The sequence below is a fragment of the Molothrus ater genome, chromosome 1 (genome assembly GCF_012460135.2).
Source record: "Molothrus ater isolate BHLD 08-10-18 breed brown headed cowbird chromosome 1, BPBGC_Mater_1.1, whole genome shotgun sequence".
NCBI lineage: Eukaryota > Metazoa > Chordata > Aves > Passeriformes > Icteridae > Molothrus > Molothrus ater.
Window position 1 is genome coordinate 106,407,824 of NC_050478.2, and position 24,791 is coordinate 106,432,614.

General features: G+C 41.3%; 1 protein-coding gene across 2 annotated transcripts in view; it reads right to left on the bottom strand.

Annotated features, from left to right (window-relative positions):
• Positions 1 to 9,170: 9,170 nt before the first annotated feature.
• The window catches only part of ANKRD29 (ankyrin repeat domain 29), a 29,402-nt gene continuing 13,781 nt past the window's right edge, over positions 9,171 to 24,791 (bottom strand). For both annotated transcript variants that reach the window (XM_036379003.1, XM_036379002.1), the window contains 6 exons: positions 22,879 to 22,977; positions 19,885 to 19,983; positions 13,975 to 14,073; positions 13,420 to 13,515; positions 12,255 to 12,353; positions 9,171 to 11,008 (listed from right to left, as the gene is read on the bottom strand). In XM_036379003.1, coding sequence (XP_036234896.1) covers positions 10,925 to 11,008; positions 12,255 to 12,353; positions 13,420 to 13,515; positions 13,975 to 14,073; positions 19,885 to 19,983; positions 22,879 to 22,977 — 576 coding nt within the window. In that variant the 3' untranslated portion in view covers positions 9,171 to 10,924. The remainder of the gene's footprint in view (positions 11,009 to 12,254; positions 12,354 to 13,419; positions 13,516 to 13,974; positions 14,074 to 19,884; positions 19,984 to 22,878; positions 22,978 to 24,791) is intronic.

A 24,791-nucleotide genomic window follows, 5' to 3' on the forward strand; every position in this document is an offset into this window, starting at 1 on the left:
GCGCTCTGCCAGAGCTATCTGCCTGTTTGGGCTCTGTTGCCTTGGGCTCTGCTTGTTTGGACTCTGTTTGGGAGCATTTCGGGACCTGTCTGGGAAGAGGCACAATAAAAGCAGGGTGTGAGGCATTCCCGTGCCTGCAGTCTCTAATTTCCCCACCTCTTTATTGCCTTCCTCGACAGGTAACTCGCATTGCCGTGCTGGAATAAAACATGTAATTTAGCTGATGTTGCCATCTGCTGACGGGAACGCAGACTCGTCTGGGTGTCAGAGCCAGACTGACTCGGGCTGGCGTGTTGGCCGGCAGCCTCCCCAGGGTCACGGTAATCCGACTTTCCGCTCAGGGTAGAACCCGGTTAGAGCAGGTGGCTCAGGGAATTGTCCTGCTATTAATAGCTTCAGAGATGGAGATTTCACAGCTTCTTTGGACAGACTCTTCCACTGAGTGACCACACTTGGAGTAAAATGTTTTCCTGTATCTAAAGAGATTTTCCATCTGTAGGCTATTGCCTCTTGTGCTGTCATGGTGCCTGACTGAGAAGAGTGTGACTCCTTCTTCACATCTTCCCGTTTGGTAGCTGCAGTGATTAGTAAAATGTTCCTACAGCCAGTACAGCCAGCTTTCTGCTTTGGGCTGAGAAACGCAGCTCACAGCTCCAGCAACCCCGGCTGTTGGGGTGGCAGTAAAATAGATTTTGCTACAGTATGTCAGTATCTTTTTTTTTTTTTTTTTTGTCTGTTTGTTTCCTTTTTTCCTTCCCTTTTTTTTTTTTTTTTTTTTTTTGGCGAGGGGGCATGTGTTTGGTTTTTGGGGTTTTTTTCTTGTTTGTTCTGGAGAGCCTAAACCTGGACACAGCACTTCAATGGCATCTGACATGTCCCGAAGAGAGAAAGAACCCTAACCCTTGACCTACTGACCACCCTCTTGCTGATGATGCAGCTTGCTGACTCATGTTCAGCATTTCGTCCAACCACCCTGTTCTTTTCTTCCAAACTGTTTTCCATCTAGCCACTGCCCAGCTTGTACTTTTCTGTGGGATTACTCCACCCGAAATGCAAGACTTGGCATTTGGCAAGTGCCAAACAAAGCTAGAGTAGTTAAAGTTATATTGTGTTTTAATTTTCATGTCATAAATAATAAATTTATTCAGGACTATGCAGTATGATTCTAGAAGCAGGAGAACTAGTTCCAGGCATTCCACTTAAGCACAGAATTCAGTGGGCATAGCTTGTATAGCTGTCAGGTAAAAAAATGCAAGAACCTTGTTTCAGTGCTTGGGAAAAAAATGTGAAGGATAGCAAAACTGAACAGAAATGGTATTTTCTTTCTGTATAAATTACACAGTGAATAAGTGATTTAAGAATGACAGCTGAGAGAGAACCAATGTAGAGTGTTGTGGAACAAGCAAGAGAAAAGCTACTGCAAGGACAACTTTCACCATAAAATAATTAACATCACCCTTGTCTACCAGCTGCAGCACAAAGAGAGAGAAGGGGTAGTATTTTAATATTTATGGAATTCTCTCACAAGTATCTCTAGCTGGCTGACTAAATTCATACTGTTACTCCAGTGCAATCTCTCAGAGTGCTGCCTTTTTGAAGTGATGTAGGCATGAAGACCAATTAACAAACACTGCAGTCTTGTGCAATGGCAGATGCTGGAACTCAGACAAGTATCTGTTTTTATGTGGCCTCGATACCCTGACAGCCAGGTGAACAGAGCAGGGTATGCCTTCAGTCCTTCTGCAGCCATTGGTCTTGGTCACAGCTCTGTGCCAGATTTGGGGGATGGGGATGCAGAGCTATACCTGGCAGCTCACGGGCATTTAAGCACAATTGCATGAGTGTTAGCAATGACAAAGCTGGCACCATGACTGTGTCACCTTAAGGTTATCTCGTTCTTTGTGGGCAGGGAAAAAGTAGCCTGGAATAGTTAACCCAGTTAACCAACATGCTGACAACAGCTCATTGCCTTGTCTGTGATACACACGGCCCAAAAGAGAACAATCTCATTCCTTCCTGCTCCTTCAGAAGGACATTTATCGAGTTATGTTTTATAAGGTTCTCTTTTAAACCCAGAATTATACATAACTGTTATGGACTTGGAAGGTTTATGGGAAACACTTATTCTGGTTCTCAGCAGTGTATACAAAACAAAATTTTCCTGCCTGGAAGAAGAACCTGCTACTAATTCATTGAACAAGTCCTTTAATTGTCCATTAGGGTCAAATCAGCCCTTTCCCTCACTGGATACCCTGAATGGTGTAAAGTTGCCTGGAAAGCTCATATGAAATCACTTCATTGTGTTTTGTGTCTTTGATGGAAAGCCAGGACTGTTGTCTGCAGAGGTATGGACTTTACTGTGTACCCATCCCTTTATTCAATGCAGAAACGTAACCTGTGTTACAGTAGAAACTGTAGAAACAGTAGAAACTGAACACCTAGTGGTAATGACCTTGCAATTTCTATATGGCAATCTGTCGAGTTACTTTTGCCTACCAATGGAAACACAGTACATGACTGTTTTGCAGCAAAATCAATTAAAATGTCTATTGCTGTTTATTCTCCATAATTTATAATGAGCCTTTATTGTTTCTATTGCAATGCCACTCAGAGGCACTTGCAAGGACTGGGAGCTATGGTAAGCAACACCCTGCACAAGCACATGGGAAAGTGGGATGTTTTCCTTGGGGATGTCTTGCAATCTGTGTGCAGACAAGCTGCAACAGGTGAGTGAGAAGTTTCACCCAGTTTCTCATATGTCTGGTTTTCATAGACTCAGACAAAACCACTGTAGCCTGTTCCAAAACTGTTTCTCCAGCCAAACCAGAATAATGCTAGTACCAAACAAACCTGATGTTTCCTATTTGGTGTTATAAACTATTTGTATTCTTTTGATCAGCTCTCATTTGTCTGCCTCCCCCAGCTGTGGAGGCCTGCTCGGCTTTTAATTATACACAACTCAATGTACCTGTCATTTTGGTCAGATGCTCTTGGCTTCAGATTAACCATGTGGCATAAATTCAGAGTGAGGGGGCTGAGAGCAATGTCTGATGCTGCCAGTACTCACTTAAATATGCAAGTAGTGTGTCAGGTGATGCTTAATCAAGTCTCTTTATCATCTTTTCATCTTTTTATCTGCGCTAGTGTATTTTGCTCCACTAACTTGTGCCAGTGTGTCCTTATTTAACCTTCAACAGTTCTTAAATCACATCCTTTCTTCATTTATCATTGAAGTAATTGAAACTTGTTAATTTTTATTACACGTAGGTAAAGTTATTTATTGCATTCTAGCAAAAGCTTGGGACTTGAATTGAATAAACTCAATGTCTGTTCCAGCTTTGCTACAAACTTGCTGGATGAAGTGGGCAGGTCCCAATCTAGCCAGTGCGATTTCCTCTTCTATAAAGAGGTGTCAATTGCCTGACAATATGTGGCCCAAGAGCTCCAAAACCAGGTATGAACCACTGAGCTGTTGAAGAAAAACACTGTAGAAGTGCAGCTTATTATTGCAGTGGAGTCAGCAGACACTCTGCACTTACTGCTGTGAGCAAATATGTGCAGTGTATCTTCATGCCAGACACTGTGCATAAGCACTGAAATGCTGACAAATTCAAAGTTTGACCAACTAACAGCTGTGTATGGTTTGCATGACCATCAGTTTACTGAGCCCTTATAGCACCATGCTGCCACGTGGTGACAATTTGCTGTCCAAGTGGAGAATATGGGCAGAACTGTCGCAGAGGAGTGCCTAAGGGCACTACCAAAATCTGATTTGTCAGGAAGAACAGGAGATGGGTTTCTAAACTACAATTCACCTGAGGAACAGACTGATTTGGATTCAAAGACTTTTTGTCAGTTTTATATCAGTTTGTCCCAGTGAGTCGGGTCTGATGCAGTAGCATGGCCAAGGCACCACCTGCAGAAACTGTTCTTGGAGTCTTCGGAAAGCAGAATAATTCTTCTGCCTCTTATGCAATATATTCCAGGCAAGCACATCATGAGGTCATGATGACACTTTTCCAAGGTATTATGAGAGCCTATATCCATATGCTGGATGCATGCATACATGTGCTTGTATATACCACACAAGAACATATCTGTGCAAGTTGTATAAAACTGCAGAGTGTTTCAGCTCTGCACTGCAGGTTATTGTCATGCTCCATCTGTTCATCCAAGCCATTTGCCATCCCAAAAAGTTGTGTCCCATGTTCCTTCTTCACTTAGCTATGTTCCCCAATAGCACATCCCAGATCACTCTGCTGATCCTTGTTCCCTGGCAAGGTACAGCACTATGCAGCTCTGGTGCCAGTTCTGAACCAACTGCCTTGACATTAAAAGCAGGACATTAGAGCATTAGTCCAGTTAAAGTGCCTTCTCAACATTGTGAGAGCAAAATGGATTATCTAGAGACAGCGTAGGTATGTGTCTCAGATTTCATTTTGCCACAGTTGCTAGGCATATGGTCCTGTTATTGATCCCATGAGAGTTAGCATCTCTCTAAGTCACAGAGGAGGTGAAGCAAAAAGTGTATTGATTCATATATTTCAAGATCAAAGGGACTATTATGATCACATAATGTTAGTTCCTGTATGTCATATAATTTCATCCAGTAATTCCTGCATTAAACACAAAATGTTTCAGCTGCTACACATCTTTCAGAATGAAAAATAGTTGTCGGGGTTTTTTTGACTCAAATGAAGAAGGAACCATCTCAACAATTTGTTTCTGAAATAATTATCCTCAGTCTTGAAAATCTACAGCTTGATGTTTGAATTTGTCTAGTTTCAGACTCTTGATCGTATTTTGATATGCTTTCATATGCAAAATTAAGAAGCTTTTCACTGCCAGAAACCATCCTTTGTAGTGATTTAGGCCACGAACAAGTCACAATACTTTCCCTTTATATTCTCTGAATAGAGTGAGATGATTTATTGAGTAATGGCTGTAGGAATTTTTGATGATGAGCTACTCAAAATGTAGCTCATCACAATAGAAAATTGTATGAATAAGGCAAAAAGCCTGGGATATCAAACACAGTGAAAATATGTCAAAATATGGGCTTCAGTGTAGACCTTTTCCTTTTTATAATGCACATAATCCACTACACACCATAATAAACATATCAACAGGGTGTTGACTTTTTTTAGCTGAAATATTTCAGATCAGTGTAAGGGCTAGTTTTACATCTAGGAATAAAACAGAACCACCAAGACGTGTTTGACTAATTAATAGTACTGTCTTATTCCTTTGGTTCCTAATGTTACTTTTTATAATCTTCCCTTCAGAGAGATCTGACCTAATGGATGTTAATGTAAAGGGAACTTTGTCAGTGATGTCTGGATGTTTGAAATAAACCTTGTTATGTTATGCTAAATTAATAAATTAAGTTTTCCTGTTCCCAAGACACACCATTTGTTTTTTCTTTTTTTTCTTTTTTTCTTTTCTTTTTTGTGAATGCTATCTCATCTCTGAAGACCTGGAAAACAATAACAGTCTAATCAATTGAGTGGAATAGAACAAAGTGGTCTTTGTGTAAATAAGAAATTAATTCTAGTATTGTAAAAAGAGTAGAATAGAGAAGAAAGCAAAGAAATCTTGAAGTATGCGGAAACAAGATTATCTGAGTAGTATATTTTTGTTGAAATGATATGGAAACTATGGAAAATATTTAAAATATGGATATTTTAGTAAAGCAACATTCCAGTTGTAGAATATTAGTCTCACGTGGAGCTACATAAGTTTATATATACTTTATCAAATGCATAGAAGATCAGGTCAAAAAAAGGGCAGAATTCAGGACAGTATGAAACTCTCCTGACATTCCCAGGGGCCAAAAGCAGAGCTGCTGTGAGGAGGCACAACTCCATTTAGTCCCAGGTGTGCAGTACAATATCCTGTTGCTGGGAAAAAGAGCCTTGTGTATTACCTTTGGTTAGGCTCATAGCAAACATTACCATTCTAACACCAATGACTCGAGACAAGGGCTGTATTTTATGTCTGTTCAGTATTCATATCAAATGGAGTACAAATAGGCTGGAGGTTGTGCTACCTCATTTTCTGTACTACAGTTCTGAAATTTCAGAGACACCAGATTTGGTTAACTTGTGGATTTTCCAATAGTCACTAGGACTGGCTGGAAAAGGAAGCATGAATTATTCTTGCAATTAACTCTGAGGCAGATAATCATCATTGTAAAGAGCATTAAATATAACCTGCAGCTATTTGATCTCATGCTCTAATTCTCTCAGCTCTTCTAAGCTAAACAAAAGTGGTGAATCAATAGTGAGATGGTTTAAATCCAGGAGAAGAAAGGCATGTGCAAGTCAAGTGGAACAATATTGCCTTTTGTATCATTACTGAATAGATGTCTCTGCATACTGCACTGCAGTGATAATCCAAATTACAAGCTCCATGTATTTTGGTACCTCTGAGGCTCCACCACTACTATGTCTATGCTGGGATGTCACCTCTCTAGACCCTGCAGGTTTTTCCTTGTGCTCATCCCTATCACACAACTGCTTGATGTGGTAGCCAACAGCAGGCCTGTGTAAGGCCTTGCTTACTGAGTCTTGGTTCAACATAGCCATGGGAAAGCTAACAGCTCTTCATGAAAACAGAAGCAACAGCAAAAATAATTCTACAGATCAGGACTATTTTCTTGCACCTAATTCAACAATCCTGACTGTCTCAGTAAAAGAACAAAAACAATATCTCACAAACAACCCTTTCTTGCACCTTGTCCAAGACTGACCAATTACTATGGGGTAACATCTTGTTACCAATCAATAGGAGATAGACACGAGAGAGTTTATGAAACTCTGTATAAAGTGATGTAAAAAATAAAGTTTTATCTTCTTTCTCTCCTTGAAAGAGTGTGTCTCCTTCCTCTGAAATGAGATCAACGGTGACAGCTTGATACTAGTGAAATAGAGGAAAAATGCCCTATATTTTTCATTGACTCATGGTGTGGTCTTTTGCTTGGTTGCACATCCATTGTACTCACTTGCAGCTGATGGGAGGTCACCAGGCTAACAGCACCTGCATAAATGTAGAGGGGATAGCAGGCTGAGCCTCGGCTTTGAATGTGCAGAAAAGCAAACCTGAAATCGTTGTGCTAGTGGAGCTTATTTGTTTTGGGTGTAAGATGGAGATATATATTACACTTTAAAGGGAAAAGAAAGCCCAAAACCCATCTCAGAAGAAATTTGTTGTGTTATTCTGTCCCAGTTCTATTTCACATCTTTATATCTATCTTCATCCTGTCATCTATGACATTAGTTTAGCATCCCATAATTTCTAAATCTAAATGTCTAAATTTACTATTTTCTGTTGTCATGAACTGATGAAGAGCTAGTTTGTTTCACTGGTCTGTGAATAAAATAATTTACTTCCTTGCTTACCTCAGCAATACATTTTGGAACTTACAAAGGTAAATAAAATCTGTAGAGCACTTGGAAAACTTTACACAAAAGGCACCACAACTATGCAAAGAACAGCTGCCAGTATTAGTGAATCATTTCAGCCACCAAGGGAAAACGGGTTTCCTTTTTAATACAACAAACAAACCACAGCAGTATTTACTGAACACTTTAAAGATAACACCAGCTACATAAATACTAATAATTATAAAGGTTTCCTTGTGAAAACATTAATTGCATGGTGATAAACAGTATTGCAACTTTAGAGCCCATATACAGGCAGATTAAGCACCTTTGGGTTACAGGGAGCCCAAAACTGAAACCATCCCTCTCTCCAAAGGCTCCAAGATGAAACAAATGCTCCCAAAAAGAAGGTTTCCTTGCCAGAAGTCTCATTTTGGTTGAATAGTGTCTTTGCTGAAGCTAGATTCAACTTCAGCCTGAATCAGGCAGAGAAAGACTTCAGTGCCAGTTCTCCATGACAGATCCTGTGTGTTGTATCAGCCAGCACTAACAAGAGCAAGAAGAGACCAGCAAATCTCTCCCTTTAACCTGTGCTAGCCCCACATTTCAAATGTTGTTCAAAAATAAGAAAAGCCCATTATAGCACAAGATCACTCAAAAAAAACCAAAACCAAAAACCAAAAAAACAAACAAAACAAACCAACCAAAAAAGGAAAAAAAAAAGAACAGCAAAAAACCCCACCCACAAAAACAACAACAACAACAACAACAACAAAACAAACAAACAAAAAACCCAAACAAAAAAACCCACCCAAACCTGGTAGCTGTATCCTCTCAGAAGGTCAGCAGATGCTCTGTATGGGACACAGGGACCCAGGTGTTCTTCACATATTTCAAGAGATCCCCAGCTGCACTGACCATTCATAGAGGCAGCTGGATACAGGACTTGGAAATTCCTACTCTAAGTGGTGAGGAGCAGACATGCATCTTCTCATGGACAGGCATATTGAAGAAGCTCTTTGCTGAGTAACTGCTCCCTTTGGGATAAGACAACTCTCTCAAGAAAATATACCTGGCAGAAAGGAAGGACCACCTGTAGATACTGGATACCTGCATTTGATGTCTCAGCTTCCTTACTTCAGCTGTTGCAGGACCACTGTTGCCTTGCCTTGTCCTCTCTCCTATGCTCTGCTATCAAGAAAAAATAGGAGACCTTCACCAAAAATGGGTGCTTCCACATTTTTTAGGAGGACTGTGTGATTACTACAGCCTGTCTGATATTAAGAGTATTTATTGCATAGCTACTGAAGACCTTCTAATTATTCACCTCCTTTACAAATATGAAAGGGCTTTTCACCTTGAGAGCGTAGTTGTTGCCAGTTGTTGATCTGTAGAAAATTTAGGGTGAAAGATTAGTATTGAGGCCAGGCTGCCCATAGTCCCTCTACTGTTCTCCAAAATAGTATCGGAAGTATGTTCATCTTCAGCCCACTGGAGGCTCCAAATAAACCTGTCCTCTCCAGAGTTGTTTGTTAAAGAAATTAGAGTGCAGTCCCTTGTAATGCTGTGCAATTTAAGATCCCAATAAGGCTCTTGAGATTTCTGCATGCTCAGTATTTTTTAGTCTCTTGCAGAACTTAACCCTGGATACAATCACTCTTTAAGCATCTTGCATAATTCTTTGGTTCTGCACCAGTTCATCTGCAAGTTTCTGTTAGGCACAACATTATTTTCATTTAAAAATACAGCAGCATAAATTACCTAAACAAATAAATTTTTCCTATTACATTGTTGGAAAACTTAAAGCTTTCCTATTTAATGCAGAATAGAACTTGAATAGGAATTCCAGCATGCAGGAAAAGGTACACCTGGTTCTGTTCTCTTCACCAGAACACTGACTTCTTACCTAATTTACTCACAAAAGGAATAACTTTATAATTTGATAATTCATATGGCTAATTTGCAATACATAGACTACATTCATTTGTGTTAGCTCACTTATAGATTTCCTTTTAACTCACCAAAGCAAAAATGCAGCAGTTCAGCTGAAACACAGGCAGACATTTCTTAAGCAAGAATTATTTTTTGTCCTTACAATCTTCCTTGTCTTCAGCTTTTAAAGCAATTCAATAATTTGCCAAGGTTTGAAAGTGGGTAAATTGACTGGATTTATGTACTGAACTAACCTCTTACCTCAACTCACTGTAAATTAATCTCTAATGTTTTTGTGGCTAACAGGACATGGTGTATACTGTTTATACTGCAGAAATGACTGGGTTTTAATGGGGTGTCTTAGAGCAAAATGGTTAAAACATAGGTCCTCACAAGCCACCTGCAATTTGCACTGCCTTCCCCACACAGGCACTAGTAGCATGTCTAAGTGTCTTGACCACAATAAAGGCCAAAACTGCTGTTCAGACTTAATTTTCCATTTTCTGCAATAATTAGTGGGTCTGTTCAGGTATGGCCACGTGTAACCCTCTCACCAACTGTTGAATCACCTGTGCACTGTGCACTTCTCCCTTAGCTCCTGCCACAGACCTGGGGAATGAGTGCTTTGCATAGTAGCTGTGGGTACCAAACCATAGTGTCACATATCTGGGTGCAGAACATACACATACCACTTGTGTAGCATCTGTGCGGTTTGTTGTGCCTGACAGCTGAGTTTCTGATGTACTTGCACCTGTGGAAAAATGCGCTTTTGGGCATTATTGGTTTGCTCAGCACCCAGTCCTCCTCTACCCAAAAAAAGGCGCACAAAGTTGGGGAAGAATCCCCATAAGCTGCGTAGGCATCTCAAAATCAACTGCTCTGCTGTGTTTTTGTTGCTGGACAGATTGGCAGATCAAGATGCTGCAATTGAGAGGACTTCCCCTTGCTTTTTGTTTGGTTGGTAGCTTTTGACATCATTTGTAATATTCTTGATCATTTTTATGGAGCATCATGTAGTAGCAAAAATGTTACCTCAGCCCTGGCTGACAGGAGAACTTTTGCTGTTGTGATGGCTCGGGCAGCATCTCACCTCTAGTCTCACGTGGCACTTGGAGGTAGAGAGGAATGGTCACTGTCAGCAAATGGAGGGCAGGGGCGCCATGGGGCTGCTCCATGACCAGCTGAATCCAAACAGCTGCAAGGTCAGGGTATCCTTCTGGCACAGGGCCGAGTGCTCCCTACCCGCACTGTCACGGGTGTGTGCCATGACAGCGTGGGGATGTGTGTCTGAAGCAGCTGGGGTGCTTGCCTGTGCTGGGATGCATGGGGAGCAAACGTGGGTGCTGGGAGCGGTGGGATCCCAGAGGACAGGCAGGGCTGTGGTGCAGAGGCAGCTCCTGGGCCACCTCCTGCTCTCATCATGGTCCCGCGTTCAGTGACGCCGGGTGAAGGCCCCAGCCCATGGTGACCCTCGGCAAGGGCCTGGTGCATTCAGGGAGCGTGTACTAGACAGGCTAATCAGTTCTCAAACTGTTCCAACCTAGGATTACTGTCATGCTGCTTGTGGTCAGGGCACATCTCTGTCAAACTGCATCTGCTGTAGAGCTGCATTAGCTTTTCCTTTGCTTTTCCTTTGCACGGAGGAGTCGGAGGATGCATTCATTTTTTGTTAGTTCTGCTGGCAATTCATTTGCCTGGAACGAAAAACCCCTTGAGGTTAGCAGAAATGAAAGAGTATTTCCCAATCATGGTTGAAAGCATTACACCCTAGAGAAGATTGTACTGGTCATTATAATGACATGGGCTTTTTCTAGCGTTGTCTCCAGCACTGTTGAAAATATCCTAGGAAACCATCTTTCACTGTTCAAGTCTCATTTAAGTCTTCAAAACAATCCCAGAATGGAATTTGAGTGACAGCTTATTTTGTGCTGACTGTCCAGCCTAAATGCCCTTGGGTTCCCTATGCTTCTGCCACAGATGTAAAGGAGAGCATAGCTGCTGATTGTTCAGGGAAGATGAGGCAGGTCCTTATCTACTAATGTCCATAAAACTCCAAGGCCTGACTTAAAATACTGTTATGCTGTAAGGTTGGTAATAGAACATGAGTTTGTTATTGTTTTTGTTTATTTATTGAATACAATTTTGGTAACACAAAGTATTTATGATGAAGCTATTTCTGAAAATCAGTAATTCTGTCCTACAAATATGCTCTGTCATACCAAATGGCATGTGTTTACAAAAACAACAACAACAAAACCCAAAAAACAAAATAAAACAAAAAAATCAGTAGGAGAGGTTTCAGCCACTTTCTTCTACTGCACACCCCTGCTGCTGTAGATCATTATCAGCAGCAGAAAGACCTTGTGCATTTTCAGGTTCTATTATAAACCCAAAATGTCTATTAACAGAGGCTACTGTCTGAGTGGCATTAACTGTGCTGCCATCAAGTGGAATGATGCAGAAATTAACAGCCACAGATTTTATATTAAATGACCAAAATATTTACAACATATGTGCTGGATTACTTGTTTTACAAACTTTCACTCACCCAGAAGTCAATGCCAGACCATTCATTTACAGCTTAACAAACCCATATCAAACCCTAGCAGCAAATAGTTCAGAAACATGCCAGAAGAAGACATATTCTCAGAAATTATGAAACATGTAATGTTAAAACACTTCATGGGATAAAACTGTGGTAAGTTTCCTATAGAAAAATTGCTGTTATCAAAAGAATGCGAAACTAATAAAAAAACCTAACAGATCTACATAAGATATGGGAAAGGTGCATGTAATTTGGGATTTTTTAATCTTTTTTTTTTGTATTGGCAATGCCCTGAATTCTACATAGAAGCATGGGCTGCTCCCACCTCGATGGCACACATGGCTCTACTGCTGAGTACTCCACTGTGCCTGGAAGGATGGAGAGCCAGGACCCACCTTGTTCCTCAGGCACGGATCCGCTCCTGCCTCAAGGAGCAGCGCCACTGTCCTCACGTTGCCACTCAGGACAGCTGCATGCAGAGCAGAGGTCCCATTCTAGGAAATCCCAGTGGAGGTGTTTGTCCCGTGCACGGGAAGAAAAGCAAAAGGCAGTGAAACACAAATGCTTGCAAAGAACAGACCTACAAGCGAGAAAGAAGTAACATGGGAGAGATTAGGTCATCAAAAGCATAGGGTCTGATTTAGGGTGCTAGCAGCCTCTAGTGGGATGTGAAGGATGTGATTTTAAATGCTTTAATAAAAATGAGAGTCAAGATCACGTTACCACAGCAGTATTTCCTTTTAATAATCAGCCTTGGCAATAGATCAGAGGTGACATGAACGCAGCACTTGTTTCTGCCTGGCAAAATCAGTTATTAACAAGTGAAACAGAAGCACAAGCAGTAATGGAAGCCATCTGTGCATTTTATCTTCTCTCTCTGATGATTAATGGCCTCAGTGTCAGGCAGCTGATAGGTGGGGGTTTTTATGGCTGGCCTTTTGTTTGTTTGTGGTTGCAAACTGACAGTTCAAATATGTGCAGAAGCTATTTCATACTCAAAATTAATAACTAAGTTGATGCCACCTACATTTTCAAGTACATTAAGTTTGCCAATCATTTGCGTGCACAGAGGCTATCAAAGTATGTGATTAATGGACACATAAGATTAGGTCACCCATTAAAAAGCAGCTTCCAAATAGCTGTTATTTTTCAAGTCACTTTATGAATTCAGAGGAAAACAAAATCAAGTAGAGAATCTGCTCACAATGGGTCTCATATATTTTGCTGACTAAATGCAATAGAAGGCTGGGTATAATGTTAAAATTGTACACTCAAGAGTAATCTACTTACAGTAGAAATAAAATCAAGTGACAAAAAGTAGGATTTCTTCTGTGACACAATGTGCTTCCTCATTCCAAGAATTAAATTCACAGTTTTGTTTAAAAAGATTTGTGAGTGGCATTAAGGCTAAAAAAGATGATTTCTTTTTTTTTTTTCTTTAATTTTTTTGGCTCAAACTCCTATCATTTTCCACTAGGGAAGTCATAAATGACAGATTTTTCATCAGAGCCTTTGTTTTCTTGTGTTCTGCTGAAAAAATCTCTGTGTTTCACTACTAACCTTCAGCAGGCCAAGTGTGGGAGAGAATTTCAGCAACTCTTCTATCACATTGTTGTAGCCTTTAATGGCAGCCTTCAGTAAAGCAGTGGTACCATCCTTTAAAAAAAGAGGAATATCAAAAATTACTTGTCTGCATTCTCCTTGTAGGGGAAGCTGGAGGGGAAGAAAAAGCTGGAGGGAAACCCCATGCGGCAGAGCGGAGATTCACCTCTGCTCATCACCTTTGAGGGGGCACCTCCACAGCATGTGCTGCTGGTTTTAGGGTACCTGGAGGCTTGTTTCTTTGGTGGGTGAAAACTTCAGGATAAAATCAACCAGTGACGGCATATACCATCTTTGTCTCTCAACTATGGGGACATTTCCATTCCCTTATTCCAGAAGGTCCCTCCAGAAAGCTGTCCCAGACACAATGGAGAAAAGGAAAGCTGTGGTGGGACTTTGCAACCTGACAAACAGGACGGACTCTGGTGGCACCAAGCCTCCATCCAGGCAGACTTACAGCCCCCAAGTGAGGCATTCAGCTGCAGACAGAGTGCAGGAGGAAGCGCTACTCACATCGCGCGCGGCGTCTCGCTCAGCTCCCCGGAGCAGCATCACTCGCACCACTTCGCTGTGACCCATCTGCGAGGCAATCCACAGGGGAGCTGTCCCATCCTGCAAACAAAACAGGACTGCTGAGGGCTTCACTGCAGTGCCCTCTGATATTTTGCTGCCCAAGCCTACTGGAATTGATGTGCATCGATTACTCAATCAAAACCTACAGGGAGACAAATGCAAAGCTGTGTCCAAACCCGTTGGTAGGTTGGTGTATTAAGTTAGGACTGCTTCAGTTTGTGGAGTAGAGCCCCCTTTATTGCCTTCTCTTGCATAGTTGGCACATAGAAATGTGCATTGCTCTGTGAAAATGCTCTGTGCATTGCTCTGAAGGCCAGTAAGGCACCAGCCATGCCTAAAACACACAGGGAAATTTGAAACATAAGGGCTAAAGGTATCCTGTATACTTTGAATTCTAGGTGATTAGATGGGACAGAGGATACAGACAAATCTCAGCATGCACAGGCAGATTCTGCAGCTGGGTGCCTGCACATAGGGAGTGAAAGTTGTTTACAGAAGCCAGGGAGCAATGCAAGGTGATCACCAACTTTCAGTATTGAATTACATTATCCACCCTCAGGGAATTGGGTAAAAATATCCTGCCTTACAGTGAAGGTAAGTATTTTAGAAATTTTATCTTCAAAACTCCACTACAAAACAAGGCAATTATCAAGGAATCCAGCATGAAACAATCTGCTGTGGAAAAGTCCTATGCAACCATTATTTGAGCACAAAGCCTCAGAAAACGCACATTCAGAGTAAGTTAAACTTTGTGATGGATTTTCTTCCCAAAGGCAAAAAGGAGTTAAAGCACTAGAAATACTTCTCACTGAAAGTAGAATTTAGTTTCGTGTCTTTTCCTCTTTTTGATTCTAAATGGCCTGATTCTCCAGACTGCAGCAGTTATGTACTGCCACACTAATTTTCATGGGCCTTTAAAAAAGGCTTTGCCTGTATGGACTTTACCGCAGAAGTGAGGCCCCACAAAGCCGGGTGCCTGCTTCTGCCTTTTGGGCTTGCCAGCTCCCCTCACCACCCTCTGCAGCCTGTAGGCTTGGCTTGAAAGAGGAAGACAAACTAAACTGAGAATGCAAAAACAGCCTTTAATGAGAAGTTTCAGGAGAAATCAACTTTTTACATTAAATAAAACATTGCCACCTTGATCAAAGAAATAGTCTCTCTTCCCAGTGCTACCTGAAGATTCCTATGACTTGCTCATGCAACCCAGGAAACCATTGTTGAATCAGTTCTCTGCTTTCCATGGACTATGAATTAATCCTTTGAAAGAAACAGAAAAGTTATTTCTTCCTTTGATATAATAATCTGGGCTTCCCTTTTTCTGATTCTGAGAAGGAACAAATTCACATCCTGAGATCTTCAGTATTCTCAAATGGTGAGAAAGATGATCTTTGCTCACCCTTGTATTAAATTAACTCACTGAAATTAGTGACTGAACTCACGCTGGTATATATCTTGTTAATACAAGTGCTCTTTGTGATTCAAAAATAACAAAGGCTGTCTTGTATACAGAGTATGTGATGTTAGTTTGATGGCAAAACCTGTCCCTCTCCAATTTATTTATTTTAGTGTTTTCCCTTTCAGTAAGCTGACACTTCATATGTTTCTAATCTCCCCCCACCAGAGGGCTCTAGAAAATAGCAATAGATGCATTGGAAAAAGCCTGTAAAACTTGCAAAATATCTGAGAGCAGCCTGCACAATTTAATCTGCCTGAAGAACCGATGCTCTGCAAATCCACACTTGTATTTACACAAGCAATGAAATCACAAGCTCAGCATAGGAAATAAAGCAGCTTTTGTTTACTCACAGTGAAATTTGTAGGAACAACCCCTATTTTCAAGTATGAAAAGGAGCAAAAGGAGGTGCAAATGTTGAGTAATACCACTGCTACTGTTAATTGTCATTAATAGTATTGTTGTCAGATGTTATCCTCAGCACCTCAGCTATAGGATAGAGACAAAAGTACATTATGAGGAAGAGTGGCTGTATTGAAGGAGTTAGCCTGAAGAGAAGAAAGACAGTGAAGATAATGATGAGCTCACATTGACTATGGTCAGCATCTAGCACTCAGGCTTATGCAAATATCTATGATATTTATACTGAGTAGATGAGCTTTCTGTCCATTTTCATGTTGGTGAATGATGCAAAGCAGATACTATATTTTACTAAGAGGTCACATGAGAATTCATGTGTAAACAGATATTAGGGCTTGGAGATGAGTCAGGAAGAAAGTGAGAATAGGGAAAGATGCAGTTAAAAATCTACTCTCCTTTTCCCTCTGCCCAGCCAGCAGACTGCAGATCACTATATTCCTAGAATAATTTTAAATATCCCACATGTTTGTAAGGTGTTCTTTTTCCCACATTTGGTTACAAGCTAGTATATATGGACAACACTTGATTTATATCCAGCAGCCAGAAATTCCAAATATACTCTGACTGAAATTATTAATGTTCTTTCTCTTAGCCCTTAACTAATGACTTCATCTTGCAGCTTTGAATCTCAATTTTTGCTTATGGCTTGACATTTTAGAAAAGGCCATATGGGAGTGGGAGGTGAAAGACTCCTCAAATTTCCAGGAGGCATTTCCAGGGGCAGGCAACCCCTACTCTCAGGCTACTCAGTGTCATATCCTCCACTGCTCTGCCTATTAGTCCACTTGCACTACTACAACTAATTTGCCAATAGCAAATTTCTTGCTTGCTGAAGTGCACCCTATATAGATTTACTGGCTTACATGTATTTGTAATTGCATATCAAGTGCTAAGAAAAAAGTCATTAATTTTCAGGTTATTTTGAATCTGCTTAGCCAGCCAGAATAAAGCCTGTTGGGACACAGACTGCCAAAACAGCATTGGCAAAGAATCTTACAGCTTTGTTTTGTAAGTTGAAGAAGCATAGAAACATCTCCTGTAGCAGGCTTCAGACATTGCCCCCAGCTCTGTCTAGACAAAAAGATGACAAAAGAATTCCTGCCCAGCTCCTCAATTTTGGCAAGAGCAGAAGGTAATTACAACCTGAAAGAAAGGACACTGCCAGGGAAGAAACTTTGCAGGAAGCTTCACTATTTGGTCTTGTGAGAGCTGAAGTGCTTGCATATGGACAGCCAGGACTATCCAAAATGCTCTGTGGTGTCAGACATGGGACAGGAGGTGGGACACCAGACTGAGGGGGAACTGGTACCCACCACAGCAGCAGGAGGAGACACAGAAGGCAGACACATGTGTGCAGGTCCATGGCTTAAGCCACCAAATTCCCTAGGTAGAGAGGAAAACTTGGAAACCACGAGGAAGGAGAAGATGAACTCACACCTGGCACTCTGCAGCCCTGTATTTGAGGTAATGTTGCCTGGAAAAGTTTTTTACCACAGTGAGAGCAATGTAGCTTGTAAAGGAGAATTGTCTGGCATCAAAACTGCCCCTTCTTGAGCTACATTCCTCATGACCAGCACACCCCCTTCTAACTAAGTACAAATCCATTTGTTAGTAAGAAACAGACTGAAGTCCATCCAACCATTACTTGACTAATTAAACAGTAAAAATGTTCCATTTGTTGAGGAAATGTTCAGATTACAGTGGGCCCAAACACAAATGCCATGTACTTATCCAGGCATAATCTTAGCAGGGATCGGAGGTACCCTCAAGCAAAGAAGGTCTGTCCTGCTGGAGATGAAACATAGGAGCCAGGAGGAACATTCACACAGAGACAAGACTTTGCCTCAAATAAGATTTAAAATTGCCTCGTGAAACATTGTGCTGTAGAAATTGGATTAGAGAGCTAAAAAAATAATGTCAGAAAGAATTAGCTGCATTATAATTACAGATAGCAGAAAGCAGTTTTAATGGCAACAGGGTTCAGCCAGATCTAAAGCTCCCCAACCTTATTTTGACTTACTCAAAAGGCATTAATGCATACCTTGGTCTCTCCTTCTACATTGAAACTTTAAACTTAATTAACAGCTTTTAACATTTCTTAAGCTTTTTCTAGGGAGACAGTGTGGAGGCAACCTCGGAGCAGCATCAGTGCAGGGGGTAGCTGCCAGCACAGCTCTGGTGCTCAGAGGTGGGGCTAGGGGCAGCAGGAAAACTGTTTCAGTTAAAAATACCCATCCTCTTTCCACAGCTAGGAGTGTACACAGACCTACACATGAAGCAGAAGCATATAGAGCAGTGTCTGTTGTCAGGCTATGATTTGTCAGGCTTTTGGTGCAGATGAAAGGAAATACTGAAAATACCTGGCAGAGCTTGTCTCATGCCACGTTGTCCACTGTTATTAGAGTTTTCACACTCATTTGCTCTTGCCTGCTGCTTTTTCACTTGCTGCAGTCAGTGATCACAGCCACCTGGCTGACATGCATGACTAATTACAAGGACAAGACCTTATCCCATCAATTTCAAATGTGCACTGAAGACCCAGGACAGCTACCTTGCCTGCAGGGTTTCAGCAGAACACAGGCAAGGGTCTCTTAAAGCAGGTAGAGATTCCTGAGAAGCTCCATCTCTAACCAGACATTTCTATGGGCTGGGTGTTAAGCTGGCTGTGCAACTCCACCTCTGGCTGTTTAGGCACTGATTTTAGAGTCAAAAACAGCTAAACAATTAAGAAACCCTTCTATTTGGAAAGCATGTCTCTGTATATCACCTATGCTTACCTATCCCACAGATAGTTTAAAACCTAGAAAGCCTCTTGCACCCTTACCTAACTCCAGCATCCAGTGATGCAGAGTGGATCCAGCCCCTGACCCCCTAGCAGGGATCTCTGAACCAGCCACAAATCTAGCTCACACTTCCCATTCAATAATCAAACAGCAGCCCTACTGCTTGCAGAGGAGCTAATTTCATGCTTACAGCTGCCTCTGGTTGTATGTGTTAGCAACATCAGGCCCACTAGAGTGACTAGCTGGAAATAGGGAGAAAAGCTTTCCTTATGTATCAAGAACTTCCAGAGATGAAGGCAACACTCATGCTTGAATTTCAGAGTGCACAGGAATGACACAAAGTAAAACAAACAAATAAACAAAAGTTAAACTAAAAATAAAAACATTTGTCAAAGATAAACTTTGACACCAAAGCCATGTCTAAAAGGTCTGGAGATTTCAAATTTACTGCCCTCCTCCCAGAGTGCCCAGATTTTCAAAAGCTTTTCAAACAGTTTTCAAAAGAACTCAGGGATGTTGTAGGCTGTGTAGACCTTCAAAGGTAATGTACAACACAGATTGGTAGTTGCAAGAGGTAGTGCAAGGCACTTACATCAACATTCCATACTGGAGGGTTGATGGAGGGTTTTATTTTGATTTAGCTTGGTGCCTGACCCAAACATGCGTGTGGTTCTAACCCGTTTAAAGGAGCAGTCAGTGGATGTAGGATGGGTAAACACCTGTCCCACCCTCAATACAGATTTCTACTTATAGTTGGTTTGATGGATTATAATGCTGTTTGAAAATGTTCCAGTCAGTGGCTTGATCTGCTCTAGAATCATAGCATAATTTAGGCTGGAAAAGACCTCTGAGTCCAACCATTAACCCAGCACTGCCAAGTCTACCACCAAATCATGTGTCCAAGTGCCACATCTATGCTGTCTTTTAAAAACCTCCAGGGATGGTGGCTCATGGGGTGTAGCGTGTAGATGTAGAGCAGAGCTTTCAGTTTCAATTATTTCAGAAATCACTGAAATATTGACTTCAAAATCATGTTACCAATCTGAACTAAAACATAGAATGTTGACACAGCCACAAACCACCTTCCAATGAAACACCTCCACAGGAACCCAATGCCTGGAGGAAATTCCAGTGTTAATTTTCATAACTATAAAATTAGAACTATAAAATTCTGCCCTGAGGTGTTGATCATACCTGTCGTGGCTGGTTGACCTTTGCTCCTGAAGAAAGCAGCAATCGGATGACATCCAGATATCCTCCTTGTGCCGCCAGGAAAATTGCAGAAGCTCCATCCTAAGAACAAACACATCAGTCTTACACTGCATTGAAGTGATGCCCTTTTTCCACACAAAACCAAATCAAATTGAATTAAGTTCTCAGTGTTTAGTCATTATGCTTTGTAACAGCAGATATACAGCCATGCTCAAGAAATAACTACACAAATGCACAGTCTAGTTCATAATAAACCATGACAACATTTTCATTCAGTATGCACAAATACTGGCTCCCATCATATTTCAAATCCAGCATTAAATCCTGTGTCTGGAATACTAAGAGTCTAGTTCTTTGAGGCATTGAGCTACATAATTAGAAATTAGCTCCTGTACAGCAATACAGGTTCATTTAGCTTTTATATGTTCATGCAGAAGTGTTCTGCTACATGGATACATGGTGGAGACATGTCAGGTACTTTGCAAGACTGCAGAGCCTAGCACTGAAGGCTGCTCTTGAGGCTGAAGGAGTAAGGCCAGTGCCATACTACTGTGCCAGCCCAGAAACCACCATGCTTCTGCTCTGGCACATCTTGTAGGAGAACCTTCACCTGTAATCTAGGTGAAGGTTCTTCTACAAGAATTTAGTCATCTAAAAGTATTTTGTAGCCATATCAGAAACCAGAATTTTCCTGCAAAAAGCTTGTGAAAGAATAAATTATGAACAAATCCAGGGTTTTATTTTTCTTTGACGTGCCCTTCATGTGCAGATGTTCTCAGAATTTTGCTTCAGAGAAACCCTTCCATAGGAAAAAAAATTATAAGTCATATTTCATTAAGTGTTTTTGATGGAACATTTTCAAACAGCATTATAATCCATCTAACCAACTATAAGTAGAAATCTGTATTGAGGGTGGGACAGGTGTTTACCCATCCTACATCCACAGCACTATGCACAGGATGTGCTAGGACAAGTTTTCCCAGGAGGCAAGAAAACTTTTTGTTTAAATAGAGACAGGAATTAACCCCTTTCCTGCATCTCAGATGTGCAAGTAGACCTCTCATACCAACTCAGGCAGGTGCTTATCACAAAATACAGAGCATTTTAGTGAAAGCCTGCGGTTGGCCTTGTTGGCATATCACTATGTTGGGACTAAATGCTGTTGTCTGCAGAGAGAGTGTGCACAGTTACTCCTCTAGTGAAAAACTCAGCACAGACTTGGTGAAGCATGAGTTGAATATAGTGCCCCAGGGACTGAATTCAGGATGTTTGAGATTGATTTCAAGACAAATGTCCTGGTAAACAAAAGAGGTGTCTGCTGGAACTATTAATGCCTGTCCCTGGGCCCTCTGATGGGCTGTTTTCTCTGTTTGCTGTGTGAATAGATGAAAAAACCTGGCAGTATCAGAGACAGAGAACACTCTCCTCCAGAGACAGAGAACACTTCAATTTAGAAAGTAAACAAAGTTGTGTAATATTAAAAAAACTCTTTATTGTAGGATCAATCAAGATGGAGAACCTTGCATTCACTGATATCTATTTGATTTGAATGGATGCTCTAATAAGAATGCTTTTTTGAGGCTGTAACACATTTTTGCAAGAAATATTATTTAGTTAGAGTATTCTTTTGTCTCTTGCTCTCCTGACACCTCACATGAGTCAATTTAGGATTAAAACTTTGATCTTGATGGTTTTGGGAGCAGTATCCAAATGCATGCTCAAAATCCCTCCCATTTGGCTGCCAGTGAAACTGCCATCCAGGCACCACTTGACAAATGCAGCTTGGCCCATAAAAAGAGCTAGACAACATTTTTTTCAAGAGATCATATTCTTATTTTATTACACAACTCTTTCTGACTGGCTTTGCCCAATGTCTGTGAGCAATAAAAGCACATTTTAAAATCCAATTGCAAATATTGCTCATTTCCAGAAGAGAAAACAAGGAAGTAATTTTACTGCCTTGACCTCTGGGTAAGAGTCTGCAGGTGTGGCAGCATAGCTATTTTTAAACTGAGTGGCAGCCCCTGGGATTACCCTGCAGAGGGATGAATCACTGCCCTCAGATCAGAAAGACAATTTGCACAACACCAAGGGTGGAACAACCTTATTTATAAATGAGGGGTGAGGCAACACTGAGGTGGGATCCCCCTGTGACCACTTCTGCAGTCACCAGCTCTCAGCTCCCCTGCAAGCCAGTAGGGATTGCAACAGCATCTTGCAGATCCAAAGCCAATGGAAACAGCTGAAAAAACTCATATATCTCAGAGAAACAACTTCCTCTTTGTCAGTCTTGAGTGCCCTGGGGTAGGAAAGAGTGGGGTGGGAAGCAGAGGCAAAATCTGCTACTTGTTTCTGTTGAATGTCAAAAAGCTCAACTTATCTGTGTCTCTGTTAGAGAAAATTAAATCCAGAGCTTCATTGGTTCAATCCAACTTTCAGAAAAGTCAACTAAACAACATGAGTTCAGCCATTTTAACCTTACTTTGCCCAAAACACTGCCAAACTGGGGATTCACAAATATCAAATAACATAATTTTAATTGATATTAAAAAAAACCCTGCTTTTAAGTAATTTAAAGATTTTCATTTTTGCTATTCTTTCTGGCAGAAAACTAATGTACTTCAGAGGCTCTAGAGCTATTCACTCTCCTGCAAATCATGGTAGAACATGACACACTCTTTCATCCAAGGCTAATGAGTAGCACAAGTCTGTTCCACATTTGGTACATATCCTCCATACAGATCATGAACCAAAAGGCAGCCAAAGAATCTTTTCTGATTTTGTGCTACTTCTCTCAGCATCATGAAAAGCAGACAGTTAACAAAATCCACATCTTAGAGGAATAGAGTACTATAAAACTGCAGTGTTTGGCAAATGCCTGTCTGTGCTGGAGCCAGGGTGTCTGCTGTTGTCCAAGCAACAGCACATTTGTTCCACCACCACCATTGTCAATATTGTGTGTGTCAAATAACTCACATAGAGTTGATCGTGAATGTTGGCGCCGTGCTTCAGCAGAGTTTCCACGACTTTTGCATGCCCGTACTGACAGGCAGCCAGTAGAGCTGTGCCTCCATCCTGTGAAAACAAAAAAGAATGGGTACAGCCAGGTGAGAGGTCAGGTGCTGGGCTGAACTTCACCATAAAAAAAAAAAAAAAGAGACAAACTTTAAGACTGTTCAGAATTTGGCTCACAGCAGTTCTGTAAGGAGTAGCTACTGACTCTTTCATAACTTTAATGCCAAGTGTTGACATGTAAATCTTTCAACTTGGCTCAGTCACTATATAAATTTTTCTCCTGAATTTTTTTAGGGAGGGAAAGGAATGAAGAAAATTCAGGTTTTCATTCCTCATCTTCTGCCTTGCCATTAGAAGCTTTGTTCTTTTCACAGCTTCAAGCTCCTCCACGTCTCTTCCTTTTACAGCCAAATTCCTCATGCCTGCCAAACTCTTCCACTGATGGAAGGACAGCACACCTTTCCACTGCTCCAGAGCCTGTTGACCATCTGCTCTTCTTTGGCCAGAACCTTGTGCCCTGTTTTGTCCTGTCTCTCATCGGTGGCTTGTTGGCCTGAAGCTGAGCAGAGAGGAAGCATTTTAAAGTGTGCTAGCTGTCTGTGGAAATGTGAGTCTGGCCAAAGGCACGACCACCACTGAAAGCACTGTTACTGCTGCTTGAGAAGCGATCCCTGCAGGTGGGATCAGTCCCAGGCAGTTAGAGTTACTGCACATCACCACTAAAGGGAGACCTAGGCACATGCATCAATCCCTCCTTGTAGAAACGTTCCCTTTGGAGCCAACTGAGAAGGGAAACACCTCAGTGTCACTGGTGATTGACTCCAAACCAGCTCAAACATCTGAGACAGAAACGTGGGTCTTGCCATCTTAAATGTGCTGTGCCCCACTCAGAAATTACCAGTATTTCAGACAGAGCTATGCAGAGCAAGGCATTGTCATCTGCCTGGTATGGCACCATGCCATCATGCAAAGATGATGCACACCCCAAAATGCCCCCACCACAGGTCTTCTCTCCTCCCCTGCCTTCTCCCAGTCTCAAGCCTCTCCTCCACAAAATAAACTATCTAAAGTATTTCATCTAAATGGTTTCTAGAGCTGCTATTAATGTGGACACAAGACTGTGCTTTGGCCCAGACTTGCTCTCTGAAACATCTCCAAAGTTGTCTGAAATTTTCCACACAGACAGATATCCACAAAAGAAGTTGCAGCTTGAGTGACCAAATGTGTCTTTTATAACGAGAAGCACCAATCAAATTTATTAATCAATGGTGCAATTTCATGGCTGTAATAGCCTGGTGAAAATTCAAGCTCTGACATGACTGAACTAATCCACAGGCACTATTTATAACTACCCCCAAAACCCCATATTCACCCTTCCTGCCACAATATTGAAAAGAAAAGAGGCTTGAGTGTCAGCAAAGCCAGAGATGTGAGGCTGTTGTGTGACAGTCTATGAATTGCCTATTAATTCTGGATTATTTGACTAAGTATAGTGTGTAATCAGGTCAGTGGAGTTAAGTTTCTCTTATGAGAAATTAGACTTTCCTGCCAAATTAAACTACTGTAACTTAGTGGGAACTGCTGGAACAAAACACAAAAGCAATCACAATTGTTCTTTGATTAAAAAAACACCTTATACACATTTAAAAGACAATGGAAAAGCTAATAGCTTCATGTAACCTATTTCCTCTCCCCAGCCAAGTGAAAGCCACTTTGTTCAAGGGGTGATTTACTGGATCAAAGGGCTATAAACAAAACAAAACAAAAAAAAAAAACAGAGAAATTTTTAAAGACTTTTCCCCTGAACGATGTTGAGAGAGAAAGGTTAGTGAATTAAGAACAGAAACTGTGCTATCCAGACTTAAGGTCCTCTG